The 17,246-nt window shown below is 41.9% G+C and overlaps 1 protein-coding gene across 3 annotated transcripts in view; it reads left to right on the forward strand.

The window, feature by feature from the left end:
* Nucleotides 1-17,246, forward strand: part of ARHGAP23 (Rho GTPase activating protein 23) — a 77,909-nt gene that overhangs the window by 56,727 nt on the left and 3,936 nt on the right. For all 3 annotated transcript variants that reach the window (XM_083147124.1, XM_083147125.1, XM_083147123.1), the window contains exons 17-22: nt 1,961-2,039; nt 4,196-4,269; nt 7,702-7,791; nt 10,627-10,752; nt 10,997-11,038; nt 11,674-11,767. In XM_083147124.1, coding sequence (XP_083003250.1) covers nt 1,961-2,039; nt 4,196-4,269; nt 7,702-7,791; nt 10,627-10,752; nt 10,997-11,038; nt 11,674-11,767 — 505 coding nt within the window. The remainder of the gene's footprint in view (nt 1-1,960; nt 2,040-4,195; nt 4,270-7,701; nt 7,792-10,626; nt 10,753-10,996; nt 11,039-11,673; nt 11,768-17,246) is intronic.

The raw sequence follows: 17,246 nt of genomic DNA on the forward strand, positions 1-17,246 counted from the left end.
ATGTCACTATCCTTAAAAATAGTGCTCAGAAATTCCTTTGCAGATACAACCTGGTATATACAAGAAACATTAAATAACGAACCCCAATTCTAGAGAAAGAAAGGGTCAACTGCAAACAGTGAGGGAAGGAGAGATGGTTTATATAAATAAGTCAACTTTTTGAAAAATGTTAAATGGTATAACAAAATGTAATGTGATGAAGAGATAGATCAGTGGTTCCCAATCCTGGTCCTCAAGTACCCCCAACAGTGCACGTTTTCCAGGTCACCTGACAGGTGCACTCATTATTCATACACATTTTAAAAGATCCACAGGTGGAGCTAATTATGGCCCTTATTCAGATCTGATTGCAGTACAAATTTGTTCTCAAAATGGGCAAAACCATGTACACTGCAGGTGGGGCAGATGTAACATGTGCAGAGTGAGTTTAATTTGGGTGGGTTGTGTTGAAACTGAAATCTAAATTGCAGTGTAAAAATAATACAGCCAGTATTTACCCTGCACAGAAACTAAAATAACTCACAAAAAACTAACTCTCTCTATACATGTAACATCTGTCCCACCTGCAGTGCACATGGTTTTGCCCATTTTGAGAACAAGTTTGTACTGCGATCAGATCTGAATAAGGGCCTATGTTACCTGTGATTCTCTGTGGAGACCTGGAAAACGTGCACTGTTGGGGGTACTTGAGGACCAGGGTTGGGAACCACTGTGATAGATGGATACTGGAGTTTAATTGTATTGTTATTTAATGTCAATAAAAAAAACTGTTGATAAAAAATAAAAATAAAATATGTACTGGCCTTTTTGATGTGGCTATTCTAATAAAATATACGTAAAAAATAATAATAATAAAATATGGGTACACAAGCTGAGTGGGTAAAAAATAAATAAATAAAATATGGGTACTTGTTTCCTAGCACGGCGCCTCTGATTTTGATCGTAGTGCATCTTATACAATCGCATCGCATGCAATACAGCGGCATACGATGCAATGCGATTTTTAATTGTACAAGCACCCTGATGAGTGCTTACAATGTTAAATGCACCCCCATTGTCAACGCCACCCCTACTATCAATGCCAACCGGAAGCGTGGCGATCGGCGGCGGTACGCGCCCTCCGACCTTTTCATAGCCCCACTATCCACTTCGGCATGGAGTTGATTTTAGATAGTGTGGCGAGCGCAGCAAGCCACCGAGCCCAAAGCGCAGCGAGCGTACACGGATTACTTTACATGTATTCCGCGTCCACTCGCCACGCTTTGGGTTGACGTTGATAGTGGGGGTGGCGTTGACAATGGGGGTGCATTTAACATTGTAAGCACCGATCAGGGTGCTTGTACAATAAAAAATCGCATTGCATGTCTTTTGCTGGCATGCAATGCTATGCGATATTTCGTTGTACAAGCACTCCTGTTAATTTAACGGGAATATCGCATCGCACACCACTAAGTACGGTATGCGATGGGAACCGTGCTAGGAAACAAGTACCAAAATATGCACTACCCCCTGGCAGTAGTGAATTCCTCAAATTTTCATACAGATCTTCACATATTTATGTGAATTTCACATACTTTTAACTCCTTCCACTAAATGTTAATCGGATCATTTGAACAGGACTGCTGTTACGTTTTCCCCTGTATTCTATTGGAAAATAATCCTATACAGAGGGCCAGATGCACTAAACTTCAAAAGTGATAAAATGGAGAGTGATAAACAACCCTCCAATCAGCTCCTGCCTGACATTTTTCAAACAGTCTGACATGGCACTTAGAAGCTGATTGGCTGGCTTTTTATCACTCTCCTTTTTATCACTTTTGAAGCTTAGTGCATCTAGCCCAGAAGCTGTTATTTCATTGTGTGCAATTCTAGCCATCGTATGTTTCCGTTTGCAAACCTAGCCGTCAGAACTCTCACATCTGGCATTTTTTTTACTGATATGTTTGTGTTCTGGTTTCAGCGTTGGCAGGACTTGAATGTTGTCAGCAGTTTGCTCAAATCTTTCTTTCGAAAACTTCCTGAGCCTCTCTTCACTGATAGTAAGTATGATGGCCTGTGTACGTTGTGATCGCTGGGTGCAATGCCTACACTGGGTGATAATATGGCACGTCGTGGATACTTGTTTCCATTAGGAGCTAGATAAATATGCAACTACAAAGCATTTCACTGTGCAGTCACACATTTTACTTTTTAGTAATTGCTCCTGGAAATTAGGGGCTCCTTATGGCAATGCTCATTGTGGAAAACTTCAGAACATCACTGTACATTCCTGCTAATCACAACCTGTAAACATTTAGCTTTTCTTTCCATCCAAAAGTACAAGTTATCTAGTTATCTAGTAATCTAGTTATACAAAATTTGTTCCATGTACCACTGTTATATTTTCCAGGATAACCCTGTAGCATTCCATTTGTTATGCAGATACAGTGGCAGTCACACACTGAATATAGACCTGCGGCATGTTTTAATCAGTAGAAGGTGCTTGTGCACCCTATTCACTTAATTTAGCAAACAAGAATAATGGACATCGCCTGGTGCTACAGAGTCACCCGATACGCGCATGTGATTTATAACGCGACTTGTATCGCATGGAGGATAGATGTATGTGGACACATCTGTAGACAAAAAATATATACCATATACAATCGAGTATAAGCCTACTTTTTTAGAACATTGTTTATGCTGAAAAAGCCCCCCTCGGCTTATACTCGAGTGAGGGTCCCACTTGAGTCAATACGTTTTCACAGTTTTTTGTTGTTGTAAAATAAGGTGCCTCAGCTTATATTCTGGTCGATATATACTCGAGTATATACGGTAATTGTCAGGTAATTCTGAAAATAATGCTGTAAGTGGCTTTCCACCTCAATGAACTGTGCTGACAATGAGAATTTAATTTGTATAAATGTGAACAGGCCGATCAATTAGAAGTGCTTGGGTTCTAATAAACTGTAAAGTTAGGCTCACCTAGGCCACCTTGAACTTCCCAGTAAACCTTTCAGGGTAAAAGAAGCTTGACTCTTTAAAGAAATGGGTATGAAATGTGCTCTCTGTGGAACATTGCCTTACCTGTAAGTGATGGGTGGGTACTTGATCTGTAAAAGCACCAAGAGTAAAGGAGAACAAAGGCATAAATACTACAACCATCACATATTCAATGGAGACCTTTGTAGGCGTCTAATAAAATATACCAAACATTATTCTTATTGTAACTGCTGTTAGTTATGGCCCCTAAGCCTATAAATCTGTGCATCTGATGGACTTGAGGTTAGTTTTGTTATGATGTTTAGAACTTAAATGGAGAGTGAGTGAGTATACATTGGTAATGCAAAAACAACCATGTATATGAAGGCAAGACCCTTTTAACATTAGTGAGCACAGGTTCCTGGCAACTCATTGGTAAACCACTGTGTTTAACATGCCCTACGCACATAGCGATGTGTGTATGGCGACCTAGCTATGCTAGGATCGGGCAGTGCTGCGCCACTGCCGCTCAGCACACATCGCTGACAGCCCACACACAGAGCGAGCGGAGAACACTGGCGACCAGCGAGATTGATGGACACTGCCCATCACTCTCGGCCAGCAACAACAGCTGCAAAATCTGCATCTTTGCGAGTTAACCAAAATGAGGGCCCTAGAAGGAAAAATCATGTATGAATTTATGGCAGTGGGAGAAGATAAAACAAGTTTAATATATGTATTTAAAAAATTACCAGGTGCTTCTAAGATATATAAAAATAAATCTGAATGCTGCTCACCAAGTGCTGGGGAGCTGACCTCAAAGTGGTATAACCGCCTCAATATATATATATCTGAACAAAGTACAGGCGGCACTCGGAGGTCTTTGGCAAAAAAGTGTATTTGGAAAAATAAAGCTGACGTTTCGGAGCAGCGCTCCTTCTTCAAAAGCTGGTAGGTGAGACTCAAATACACTTTTTTGCCAAAGACCTCCGAGTGCCGCCTGTACTTTGTTCAGATATCTATATTGTGTGAAGGCACCGGGGCAGTTGTCACGTTGTGGAGAGTGCCAGGCCGCAACCCCACCAATCAATATATATATATATTTTTTTTTTTTGTGATATATTCTATATTTTTACATTTATTATTACATTTCTCAATTCTACTGTCTGCTCTCCCAGTACTTTTTCCTTTTTGTTCATAATAGATGTATGTATTTTATCCATTTCTTTTCCAGACAAATACAACGAGTTTATTGAGGCAAATCGTTTGGACGATTCTAGGGAGAGGATGAAAAAGCTTCGCAAACTGGTAGTGTACATGTTACCATAGTTACACACCTCTTATATGTTCCATTCCATCTTTGTAACACTCTTAGGGGTAAATTTACTAAACTGTGAGATTTTAGAAGTGAGAGATGTTGCCTATAGGAACATATCAGATGCTAGCTGTTATCCATTAGACCAGGGTGCTCAAACTATTTTGCTCTGGGACCCCGTCAGACAATAAAAATGATTACAGGACCCCGGCAAGTTACTACTGAATGGCCGCTACAGGTGTGGTCAGTGAAGTGACCGCTATTGTGACAGGAAGGCAGTGGGTAATGGGGGGGAGGGGTGTGACAGGGGACAGAAGAAGGAAGCAGTGGGTGTTTACTTAATGAGTTATACCCTGTCCTCCCTCCAAAGACACATTTGCCTGATGTTCAGCAACATAGAGTCGTGACCACATGCTGAGGTGGTCAGGACCCACAGTTTGAGAACCGCTGCTCTAGACGGTGCTAGATAAATAAGTACAGTATGATCTTATTGGTTGCTATGGGAAACATTTCACTTCTAAAATTTCACACTAAATTTACCCTTTTAATATTAGTTACAGTTTATTTTATTCATTATGTATTCTATCAGGACCACAGAAAAATCTTGGTTGTTACTGAACAGAAAGAAATACTAAAAAGAACTAAAAGCCATGCTTTTGAGCCGCTTGTGTGAACATTTTTATACACTGCGGTAGGCCATGAGGTTGGGTACATTTTAAATTAAAGGGGTGTTTATCACAGCCTGAAAAGATAGATATATATATATATATATATATATATATATATATATATATATATCACTAACCAATCAGAGTCTAACTCTAATTTTACAGTCTGTAATTGAATATGGCAACTAGCAGCTGATTGGTGCTTCTTTCTCGCCACCCTTTTCTATTTCCCACAGGATAATAATGAAACATAAGCTTTGCATGAAGAAAAAAAATGCTTACACATATGCACCGATCCACAGGTTCTCAATATGCCAGTGGGTGTTGGGGAGCGAGGCTGACAAGCAGTGGGTGACAGGTGGAGTGTAAAGGGGCCTACAGACATAGCGAGTGTGATGAGCAATCTGCTCAGCACACACAGCGATATGTAGTGCTGAGTGAGCTCATTCTTAATTCTACTGGCAATAGTGCTGCGCACCTATATTGCTGGCCCCTACTCACACAGTCATGTTATGTCATTTTCTGAGCAATCAGATCGCTTCGAAAATGGCTAAAAATCGCTATTGTGTCGGCCCCTTAAGAGGGAGAGGGTGACAAGCAGAGGATAATATGAAGAAGTAAAGGGTGACGGAGAGTGGGTGAAAAGGAGTGGCAAGAGGGGAAAGGGTGACGGGGAGAAGCAGAGGGTTATAGGGAGAGGGTTGCATAAAGAGATGCAGGGTGTGATGTCGAGGTGACGGAGAGACCGGGTGATGGAAAGTGGGTCATGAGGAGGGTCACTGGGAGAGGCAATGGATAGGTAGAGGGTGAATGGTAGAAGCATTTCCATTTTTTTCTCTATAGGAAAAAAATGGAAATTGGGTTGAAAGGGTTTACTGGGACATGAAGGGAAAGTATCAGTGGGGGAGACCAGCATAAAAAAACAAGGGTGTTTAACATGAGAGCTGAGGAAAGGATGCTAGGAGGGGGGTTACATCTCACACAGTTACAGCTCCCATGGGAACATATATTAAACAGTAGACAGACAGTATATAGCATCCCTGGCTGTATAATTACAGTAGGTGTTATAGGAGGCAGAAGCATTCTATCTATACAGTGATTACTCCTCACTTTTCCCACAATCCATCTCTGCCTTTCAGTGTTTGATTTGCCATATCCAGAGTCATGTGGCATGTTTGGGGCCTGGTCTGACCACTGGCTCCTCCTTGTTGGTGGAGGTCAGTGTCCTGCAATGCACAACTGGTATGACATGGGGTGGCTGCCTACATCAGAGTGCTCCACTTTTCTCCAGAGACAGTCTCTCGCCTGCCCTCCTTTCCATCCGACTGTATGGTGATGGGCAGCGCATATATGATTCAGTGTAACTCGTAATGCTGCCGACTGCTGGCACCCTTTACTGTGGTGGGACTTCCAGAGCAGTTCAAATCGAAGTGCCAGTTTGCCAAACCGCTGCATTCTGGCACGCTTCGACCACTGCTTACATATCTTACACTACTTGTCACTGCAAGGAGCAAGCTTATCGGCAGCAAGGAAACCTAAAACTCATTAACTGTATATTTTTATTGGAATATGATTTTTTTTTTTATTAAACATAGTGCCTAAGTTTTATCTCTGAAGAGTACATACTTTAAGACAAATCCGCTTCATTAGAAGCCTACTGCACAAAATTAGGTCTTATACACTGGGCGATTTTTTTTTTTTTGGACTTGATTGCTTAGAAAATAAGCACAAATCGCTGTGTATGTAGGGCTCCCAGCAATGGCAATGCACATCGGACTAGATTTATACTGCATGCAGTATATCTAGTCATCGCCTGTGTTCCCTCTATTGAGAACACTGGCCAAAAAGATCGCTCAGCACACATTGCTGGTGCAGCGCTGCATGCTGAGCGATCTGAGCTTAACTAGAGCACTCACTCAACTACCATCAACCCATGTGTAGGCCTTATGGCTTTCACCCATGTCTGTCATCTGTGTTTAAATTCAGACACATGCTGAATGTATGTTTTCACTAAAGACTGATGGTTTTCAGATTCCATAAAAACTTTGATCACCATCTGGTGAGCATAGGCCTATACATCCTAAGGTGGTTTATCACTGCAACCCAAGGCATAAAGAGAAAACTAGCATTTCAATTTACATGTTGTGGTTGTCATAAGGGGGCCCATACATCAGTCAGTTGGGGGCAATTCTGCGTTTGGCAGATGATTATGAAAAAATAAATGAATGGGGTTCACAGCTTGCTGATTCTGACCATTAATCAGGTTTTACTGTTTCAGACTAATTGGGGATGTAGAGTGTTAGTATATGGCAAAAAATAGCAAATTTAGAGACTGTTACTAGTTTTTGTACTAGTAAAATGTATATTTTCTTGATTCGATGTTTGGATGAATAAATGGCAAATCACAAAAAAAAAAAAACCCCAGCATTGATGCATATTGGCTATTGGTGTATTGGAGAAAAAAAAACTGGTGCTAAACAATTCCGTTGCAGGTGAATTGATAGACATTTTTGTATGTTTCTTTGAAATCTGACAAATACAATTTTTAGATATTTCTTCTAAATCTTTTTTACTTACTGTATTCAAAACAATTCTCCTTATAAAGCTTGTTAATGTGGTAACCTGTGTTTTCCCTCTACTATTGCTCTGACTTAAATTTACACATGTTAAAATGCAGTTATTCTCCGTTTGTTTGGTTTCCTGTACTACTGTATTGTTCTCTGGTCCCACTAGAAAGATATTTTCTGTTATTCACAGATCAGAGCGCTCCCTGCCTACTACTACGAGACACTGCGCTTCCTTGTCCGCCACCTGAAGACCGTAGCTGACCACTCAGAGAAAAACAAGGTTGGGGGTGTCTTCCTGGCAGAACAGGGTTTATGGCTCATGTACAGTAGTGCATGATAACTGTTATAGTCAGTGAAGAGAGAAGGCGTAGATGCTGGCATATAGTAACCTCTGCTGCAATTTTAATTTCTTACCAAAACTATGCAAAATGGTTAACAAATTACCTAAAATATTTTGTGAAGGTGTAAATAAAAATAGTATCCATATAATCTTTATAGTGAAGATGAGAAAAAGAGGGTCTCGCTCCATTTGATGTAGTACTGCAAATAACAGGAGCACTATAATTTACAGATGTCTGTATGTATATGTTGTTACCACAAAATATACACCTCACAAGCCTTCTTGGGGCAAGCAGAAGATTTCTGGAGGGAGGTTTCCTGCTTTATTTCAGAGCAAAACAATAAATAAACCTAATTAGAAAATTACAACTCGTAAAAATGCTTCTTTAAAGGCCGAATCTACATTGGTGAAAACGGATGGTAAAATGTAGAATTTGCGACTCTTCTAGCCGATCTGCGGACTATGCGACAGTCGGAAAAGCTTCGGTAGTCAGATTAATGGGGAAGAGTGCTGATATTTCCAGAAATATGGGCACTAACTGAATACCCCCATAGTGTTAAGCTGTACAAATATAATCCATTTGGTACTTGTTTCCTAGCACGGTGCCACCGATTTTGATTGTATCCATCGGGTCGGAAAAATCGCGTCGATCGCATCGCATGCCAACCAAATTGCATGCGATGCGATCGACGCGATTTTTACATTGGAATCAATGTAAAATGGTCCCCGAGACCCGATTTTACATTGATTTCAATGTAAAAAGCCCCAAAACCCCCCATTTTAATACCAAACCCCCCCTCATGTTTGAAATGCCCCCCCCCCATTGTTAACGCCACCCCGCTATTGACGCCAACCCGAAGCGTGGCGAGCGCAGCGGTACGTGTCCTCTGACCTTTTCATACCCCTACTATCCACATCGGCGTGGAGTTTATTTTATAAAGTGTGGCGAGCCACCGAGCCCGAAGCATGGCGACGCGCATAACTTCACAGGTATACGCGTCCCCTCGCTGCGCTCGCCACACTTTATAAAATCAACTCCACGCCAACGTGGATAGTAGGGGTATGAAAAGGTCGGAGGACGCGTACCGCCGCCCCTCGCGGGTTCGCTGCGCTCGCCATGCTTCGGGTTGGCGTCAATAGCGGGGTGGCGTTAATAATGACGGGGGCATTAAACATACTTTACAACTATATTCAATGTGAAATTGGCCATATTCGCCTATGTAAAATCGCGTTGATCGCGTCATGATTGACAGAAAATCGGGTCCATCGCGTTGATTGTATGCCTTAAGTACCTTAAAGTTAAGGCATACAATCAACGAGATGGGCGCCGTGCTAGGAAACAAGTACCATGCATTTCATTATGAAGCTGCCTGAAATATACCCCCCCCCCACACACACACACAATATTTATTTATTTACAGTTTCTTATATAGCGCAGTATATTCTGTTGAGCTTTACAATTGGAAACCATGATAAAAAAAAACTGGGTGGTAACAAATTGACCTTATCAAATCAATATAATGCCCTGTAACTTGCAAAGTAAATTCTGATCTCCCCTCATATTCAATTAATTGGAAATATTACATATCTGTAACTCCCCTTATGTTTTATACATGATCAGCACAAGCTCTTTTACTGTACCCCCCCCCCCCCCAAAGTAAAAGAAACAGTAGCGACACAACGTATATACGAACCATGCTCTTAAACCCCCCCCCAAAAGTAACAATAATGGTGTAAACTTAAAGCCAGAGTTAATTAAAACCTATGCATGTCCCCACAAAGTGTCTTTGGCCGGGTACACATCAGAGTGGTGTGTTCCCTGCTAAAATGCCAGCCGGCATATTATTGACGTCTGTACACACTGCACAGAGCGGACAACATTGGGAGCAAAGCACTGCACTGCAGGTCGGGAACATTTAACATGTCCAGGGTGGTCAGACCTATGTGTATGTAATATAATGAGAAACTCAAGTCTAAAAATACAGCTGTCCAGCATTTTGTGGGCTAGATTTAATGGGGGTTATTTTGGTTCACTCGTAAATGCAAATTCCTTCTCAAATGGACAAAACCATGTGCACTGCAGGTGGGGCAGATGTAACATGTGCAGAGAGAGTTAGATTTGGGTTGGGTTTTACTTCAAAGTGAGATCTATATTACAGTGTTCAACCCATATAAAAATCCTGCATACATTGTACATACCTAATAAGAACATCTTAAGCTGGCCATACATCAGAAAGATATTGTACCCAATCATACAATCTCAATTGATTGTAAGATGGATTGTATGCAGATTGTGTGCACATCTTGTGTACACAATCATACAATCATAAGATGGATTGTATGACTGATTGTAAGATGGATTGTATGCAGATTGTGTGCACATCTTGTGTACAAAATCAAGCAGCAGATGGATTGTATGACTGATTGTATGATGGATTGTGTGTAGATTGTGTGTCCAAAAACCACCAAGGACTGCCGGGGATTTCAAGGGAAATTGTACACAATCGTGAGCGCAATCGATCTTAAGATCGATCTTTCTGATGTATGGCCAGCATAAAAGTGCTTAAGGAGACGATACTAATAACAGCAGTGTTGCTCATAAATGCCTCCACATTAAAAACACAACAGTTCTGTAGCTTAAATAATGCAATGACATCACTAGTTTATATTGAATTAATATCCTGCATTCCAGTGATTATTTGATCTGTGCACATTAGAGCTGCGCTCACGGTGTGCAGGTGATGAATACACTTTATATGTTCTCTCTAATTTTAGATGGAGCCTCGAAATCTGGCCTTGGTCTTTGGCCCTACACTGGTTCGCACATCTGAGGACAACATGACAGACATGGTGACACACATGCCAGATCGCTACAAGATTGTAGAAACCCTCATCCAACATGTGAGTAAATATTGTGGATGCAGTAAATGTGCCAGTGTGGATTATATCCTACTAGAGGAAGTACATTACAAGCCACCATGCGTTCTCTGGTAATGGACAGCTATGCGCCCTGGGTGAGTGTACATGCAGTGTGACAGCATTACGTGTCTCTCCTCCTTTATGCATATGCTTTGTGTCATATAATATCCTGTAAGCTGTTCATCAAGCATATGCCAATAACTCCGCCCTCCTCTCTTTGCTGCAGTCTGACTGGTTCTTCAGTGAAGAGCACGAAAAAACTGAAAAGGTAAAAATTTTGGGGAATAAAACATTGCTGCAGAATGTGGAAAAATGCTTATTTTGACAGATGTAATAAATGACTCCAGTCTCCCCCCTTTTTTTTTTTTTAAATCACACAGACTTTTTTTAAAATCTATCTTAATTTGTATTTGTGATGTTCCACTGTGTGGGAGGCCATATGCAGATAAGGGAAGCTGCACCTACTTTATCTTAGGGCTGGTGACTGATGGTGCGCGTAATATCCCACAGGACAGTATTGCAGCATCTGCGAGTGGATGCATGGAAGGACTGTGTAGTGACATTGGCCAAGGTCATGTCCGTGATTTTACGCTAAAGACACCAGGATGGCCGCGACAGTGTCTCACACATAATGACCTATGTCTCTCATACATAATCTGCACCCTGTCCCTCACACTTACCTGTCCTGTACTTGACATTTTTACACCTGATTCTTCTACCCCGCACCAATTTTTTTAGTGTAATATTATTTTACTTATCCAACATCTCACATTCTCACCTGCCATAGATCTCGCCATCTTATCGGTGTCCCACAACCCTGTCCTTGGTCTGAAATGTTTTTACCCATGTTTTCCACATTTGACTTGTAGTACCACTTTTAATAAATGTTTTGTGTGTTTTTAGACTCCAGTGGACGAGTCAGATTCCCAGTCTGTACCAAATATTGAACACCTTCTGCCAAATATTGGACGTACAATAGCACCCGGAGACACCTCAGGTAACTTCTAAAGTGATTAGGTTGATGAACAAATCAAGAAAGTACAATGATCTTTTGCAGGAGTTCATTTATGACGCACAAATCCAGCTGTGGACTAGGTGTATGGTTTCCATTTTCTGAAATGTACCTAGATTTCTATAGGAGGTTATAGATTTCTCAATCCAAAATGGCTGAATTTGCAGGAGAGCGAACATCTGCACAAGCAGAGGAGAAGAATTGGTCATTATGCAGTTGAAGTCTTGGGCCACTATTGTTTAAGGGACCACAGGGGCGTATTTCAACACTAGGGTTCCCAATATTCTTTTTTGCCCTAAGCGCAAAAGCCAAGGACATTGGAAAGAGGCCAGAACTTGTGCTGTGTATGTTTTCTGGGGCTGGTTTTTACTGTGGAAGGGGGGAAATCATGGTCTCTTTGGGACAGAAAACAGCTAAGATTACTTCTGAGGCTGGGTAAGATATTAATGTGGGGAATTACAGAAAGCACTCTGTACACTGTGAACTCATTTTGTTATTACAGATAGGCAATGTACCGATGATTGAATCTCTCTGCTGATTGGGTGGCATTAACATATATGCCAGCAGAGAAAAGCATTTCTAGGAATATCAAGTCTCATACGCAGAAATGTGATGCATGTTATACACATTCCCTATGTCCCATGTCCAAGCAGCATTTCAAGAGGAAAACAAACTACTCAAATGAAATGTTTGGTACTAAGGGGTTAGAATTTGATGTGATATTTACAGTGTATAGCCTAACGATTATTCTCCTTCTTCTGTATAGACCTTTATGTGCACTTAGCCGTCATTGAGGCAGACACCCAAGATTTTGTTTTATGCATAAGATTCACTTTTATAAATGTTTTGTTAAATTTCCTTCTGGTGTCCGTTACCCTTACATGTGTGACACTGTAGGAAATGTAGACTAGTGGTAGAAAAACACATCCCTCTTAAGAGTCTACTCATGGTGTAGCCGAAAACCCTGACCCACCCTGGCATGTTGTGACCGCAAATAATTCCCAGCCTTTCTTCCTTTCCTCCTTCTCCTTGAATCTGCTATTTCATCTCCTCCTATCTCTACTCTCAGCGGATCTTCTGCAGCAGTGAACGGGTATGGTTTGGTTTCTACCGCTTCTCCTTCTAATCACTAGGGTGGTTGTAAGAGAGATGGAAGCTGTACTACATACGGCTAGGTGGAGATGGGAACAGATATCCATTAATGGATGAAGCTTAATCTGGTGAGACATTTATCTAGAAGAGTCTACATTGGGGATGTGACTGTTCTGAGATAAATATGAGAGAAATGAGTGTATTGCCATTTATCACAAGAAGAACAGTGAAAATGGTTCACGTCAGTAGAGATCTTAAAATAGATGATTGAATTTCTTCATCTCTCTTATTTCCACCCATTGCCCAGGGGTTTAACACATCTTATGGCTGTTACTATGTGGCGTTGTGTCACGATGATGTCCTGTGTTACTTGGCTCTCACACACTTACAGAGTGGCCCCAGCAAGATGTCTGCAGGCTCCTCCACAATATACAGTATAGATATATTGTATGTTTACAACTCTTTCCAGTTTTCTTTTCAAACTCCCATCATTTCTTGCCCAGCCTTAGTCTTGCTTCTGAACATACTGCCTCTCCAAAGCACCCTGTACGGGTACACCGTGCCACTCGTACCATTCTCACTAACGCTACCTTCCATGGTTTGTCTTCATACCTCTTGCGCCTTCATTTTCTCTTCACTGTCCTCTACTGCATAAATGGATACAAGTATTAAGAATGGGCATCGTTTTCTGATTTCAAATACATTTGAACATCTCTGCATGGTATTGCAGCAGTTGTTATCCATCACTGGGTATGGATCATTGGATAGACATCAACTAGGTCGACATGCATGAATGTTGACATGGGGTTAGATTGACAGGGTCATTAGGTCGACATGGGGTTTTTGTTTTACTTTTCTTTTCTTACCCAAATGTCGAAACCGTTGACATGGACACTAAGTGCACCGTGTCCCCTCGCATGGCTCACTTATTCTCCCACCACACCCTAATGGATGGTAGGGCATGAAATACCGCCGGTCGGCGCATGTTGGCTCAAAAAAGGCGAAAACCCCATGTCGACCTTTTGACTGTCGACCTTCCCCATGTTAACCTAATGCTTGTGTCAACCTTATGACCCTGTCGACCTTACCCCATGTTGACCATCAGTCATGTCAACCTAGTGTTGTAGACCTAGTGACCGTATCCCTAATCACTTCGGGCCATGGCCTGGTGCAATAGTCAATGGTTTGGTTTTTACTAAACTAATGGGCAGAACATGAAAGGGGCCGTGAGCTGAAATGTGTCTCTCCGTGTCTAATCGCAACCGAGTAGAGCAAAAAATGTCATTGCTCCGTTGGGTGCCTTCTAGTGGCAGCTGTGGAGAAAAACGGTACTTGTGTAATATCTGGGCGCCCGATGCGATTGATTGTATGCCTTAACTTAAGGCATACAATCAGATGCGATGGACGCGATTTTCCGGTAAAATCGCGTCCATCGCATCGCGACCAAATCGGATGCGATCAACGCGATTTTCCATAGAATTCAATGTTAAAATGGTCCTGTTCATTTCCCCACTATCCAAGTGGGCATAGAGTTGATTTTATAGAGCGTGGCGAGCCACCGAGCCCGAAGCATGGCGAGGGGACGTGGATTACTTAAAATGTATTCCGCGGGCTCCGTGGCTCGCCACGCTATATAAAATCAACTCTATGCCCACTTGGATAGTGGGGAAATGAACAGGACCGTTTTAACATTGAATCCTATGAAAAATCGCGTTGATCGCATTGCATGCGATTTGGTCACGATGCGATACGATCAACGCGATTTTTCCGACTGATCAAAAATCGGGCGCCCAGATATTACACAAGTACCAGAAAAACTATTGAATTTCCCCCAATCAATCCTAGAGTCTGTAGCAGACCCTTCACTGTAAAGTTGCCCACACACGGTAAGATTTTTTAAAATGATGTGGGTGTTAATGATCAATCGGAACAACCAATCGTTAATAAAACTTTCTGTATGTGCGCTTCATGACAATCTGATGCAGGAGCCCGAAGTTCGTTCATCGTGCCTGCTAATCCCTTCCGCAGGCAGAAAGATGAATGATCCGCCCTGCAGGATCATGGCCACATCGTTCCATGTGTAGGCATGGTGAATGATGTTGCCATGTCCCAGCACCCCCACCATTGAAGAAGAAAGAGGCCGGCGGTGGCGGGCAGGAGACATCAAAACTCTTATTCAAATGAATAGGGCGGCCGGTGATTGGCTGAGAGCTCTCTTAATCAGCAACCACCCTAGTAAAATGAATAGGAACTTTCAAATCTTCTTCCAGCCCCCGGCCTTTCTCCCATCTGCCAGCAGCATGGGGGCGGCGGGATCCAATATCTATCTAATTTCCTTTGACATCCAGAACACCCATGATCATGGCCACACACAGAACTAATGAGTAAACAATCAGAGGGTTTACTCAGTCGTTCAGTGTGGCCATGATCAGGGGTGTCTGGGTCTGCCCCACCTCCACACCACTGATTACCCCCTGTAAGATTTTAAAAAGGTCATTCCGATTGGTCAGGATTTAAAAAAAAAAAAAAACATTACTGTGTGTGTGCATCATGAGTCCAGAAATCTATACCACAGGGAGAGACAGAGGGACTGATGGAGGGCATATTTGTGCCCTTATACTGTATGTGCCTGTTTATGCAGCTTGATATTTTAGTAGAAAATAGTTACAGTACCCAGTTAGTACATACACAATATAGTATTTTAATGACCTATCATAAGCATATTGCAAACATCCATAAATCTCAAATGGTAGAATGAGGAATATCAGGTATTGGTAAATAGGCCACAGCGAGTAAATGAATAACATTGATTAGAGCAGTGGTAGCCAACTACGGCATACTTGCCTACCTGACACTCTCCATGAGGGAGAAAATGCTCTGCTCCTGGACTTCCCTGGTAATGTATGATTGCCATCACCTGTGGGGAGCTAGGTAAAGGTGATGGCAATCATACATTACCAGTGAAGTCCAGGAGCAGAGCATTTTCTCCCTCATGGAGAGTGTCAGGTAGGCAAGTATGAACTACGGTCCTCGAGAGCTACCAACAGTTCACATTTTCCAGACAACCTAGCTGCTGCACAGGTGCACTCATTACTAGCTGAAACATTTTCAAAGATCCACAGGTGGAGCTAATTACTTCACTTGTAATTCTGTGAGGAGACCTGGAAAACATTACCTGTTGGTAGCTCTCGAGGACTGGAGTTGGCTACCCCAGGATTAGAGTATCAGTAGTAGCAACCCTGATGCACTCAGTCAGTCAGAAGCAGCTGCTGATTGTCGTCATCATCATCAGTGCGTATTTTGCATTAAGGCAGGATTGCATAAAAGATTAAGCCTCCTATTAGATGCATTAGTGCAAGCATATACAAACTGTGGCCCTCCAGCTGCGCTGAAACTACACACCCCAGCATGCATTGCCAGAGTTTTAGCATTCCTTAATGGCACATCTGTGGCAAGGCAAACAGCTGGAGGGCCATAGTTTGGACATGCCTGCATTAGTGGCTCTGTTGTTCTGTGGTCTGCATGAGGAGTGCGCACACTTTCTGCAAAATACAACTGAATGTGCATATGGATGGAGCTACAGTAATTACAAATTAATTATGTAGAGACAAAATCCACTCACTCATTTTTTGTTATAATGTTGCATTTTCTTTTTTTGTTGTTCTCCCGCTTTAAATTATTCCCATTGTGTCATGTTATTTATATTCTCACTATTCTGCCCTTTCCTACTCTTTTCTCTCTGAGAACTCATCCATGCTGGAGGGGCCTGCATTGTTCCCTTGCGTGTTGTCCCCGTGTTTGTGTCTATGTTTGATCAACTAATTTATATAGATTAGGGGGTGGCAGCGGCACTCATGGGCCTTCATCAGCAGTTAATCAGAAAAGACAAATAGGTCTTACAGTAGCAAACAGCGTTTCGGTCTTTATTGACCTTTGTCAGGTTGAACGTTCAGCCTGAGGAAGGTTAATAAAAGACTGAAACGTTGTCCGGTGAGGGCTCCAGGGCATATATTACATACCAGAGCCAAGGGAGTGCCAGCCGCATTTAGAATTATATTTTTAATATACAGTATATCATATACATACACATACTCCCTAATTGCGTATTGTCTGTGCCCAAAATATCTGGCATTACTGTTAAGTATTTTATCGAGAAAGAATGGCAAGTGTGTGGTTATCATAGCCCACCAAATTACCTATGCCCCATCTGACCTTAACCCTTTCATGCATGAATTATGATGACCCAATACAAGATTTATATATTTTTTTATTTTGTTTTTAGTCTTCAGGGCTTCTGAGTTGTTGTTTTATTAACTAAAACTAAAAAGTTATACCCATGACCTCTTGAGTGGACAACATGCATTTGCAACAT

This window comes from Crinia signifera, chromosome 6 (assembly GCF_055691185.1).
Source record: "Crinia signifera chromosome 6, ASM5569118v1, whole genome shotgun sequence".
Classification (NCBI taxonomy): Eukaryota; Metazoa; Chordata; class Amphibia; order Anura; family Myobatrachidae; genus Crinia; species Crinia signifera.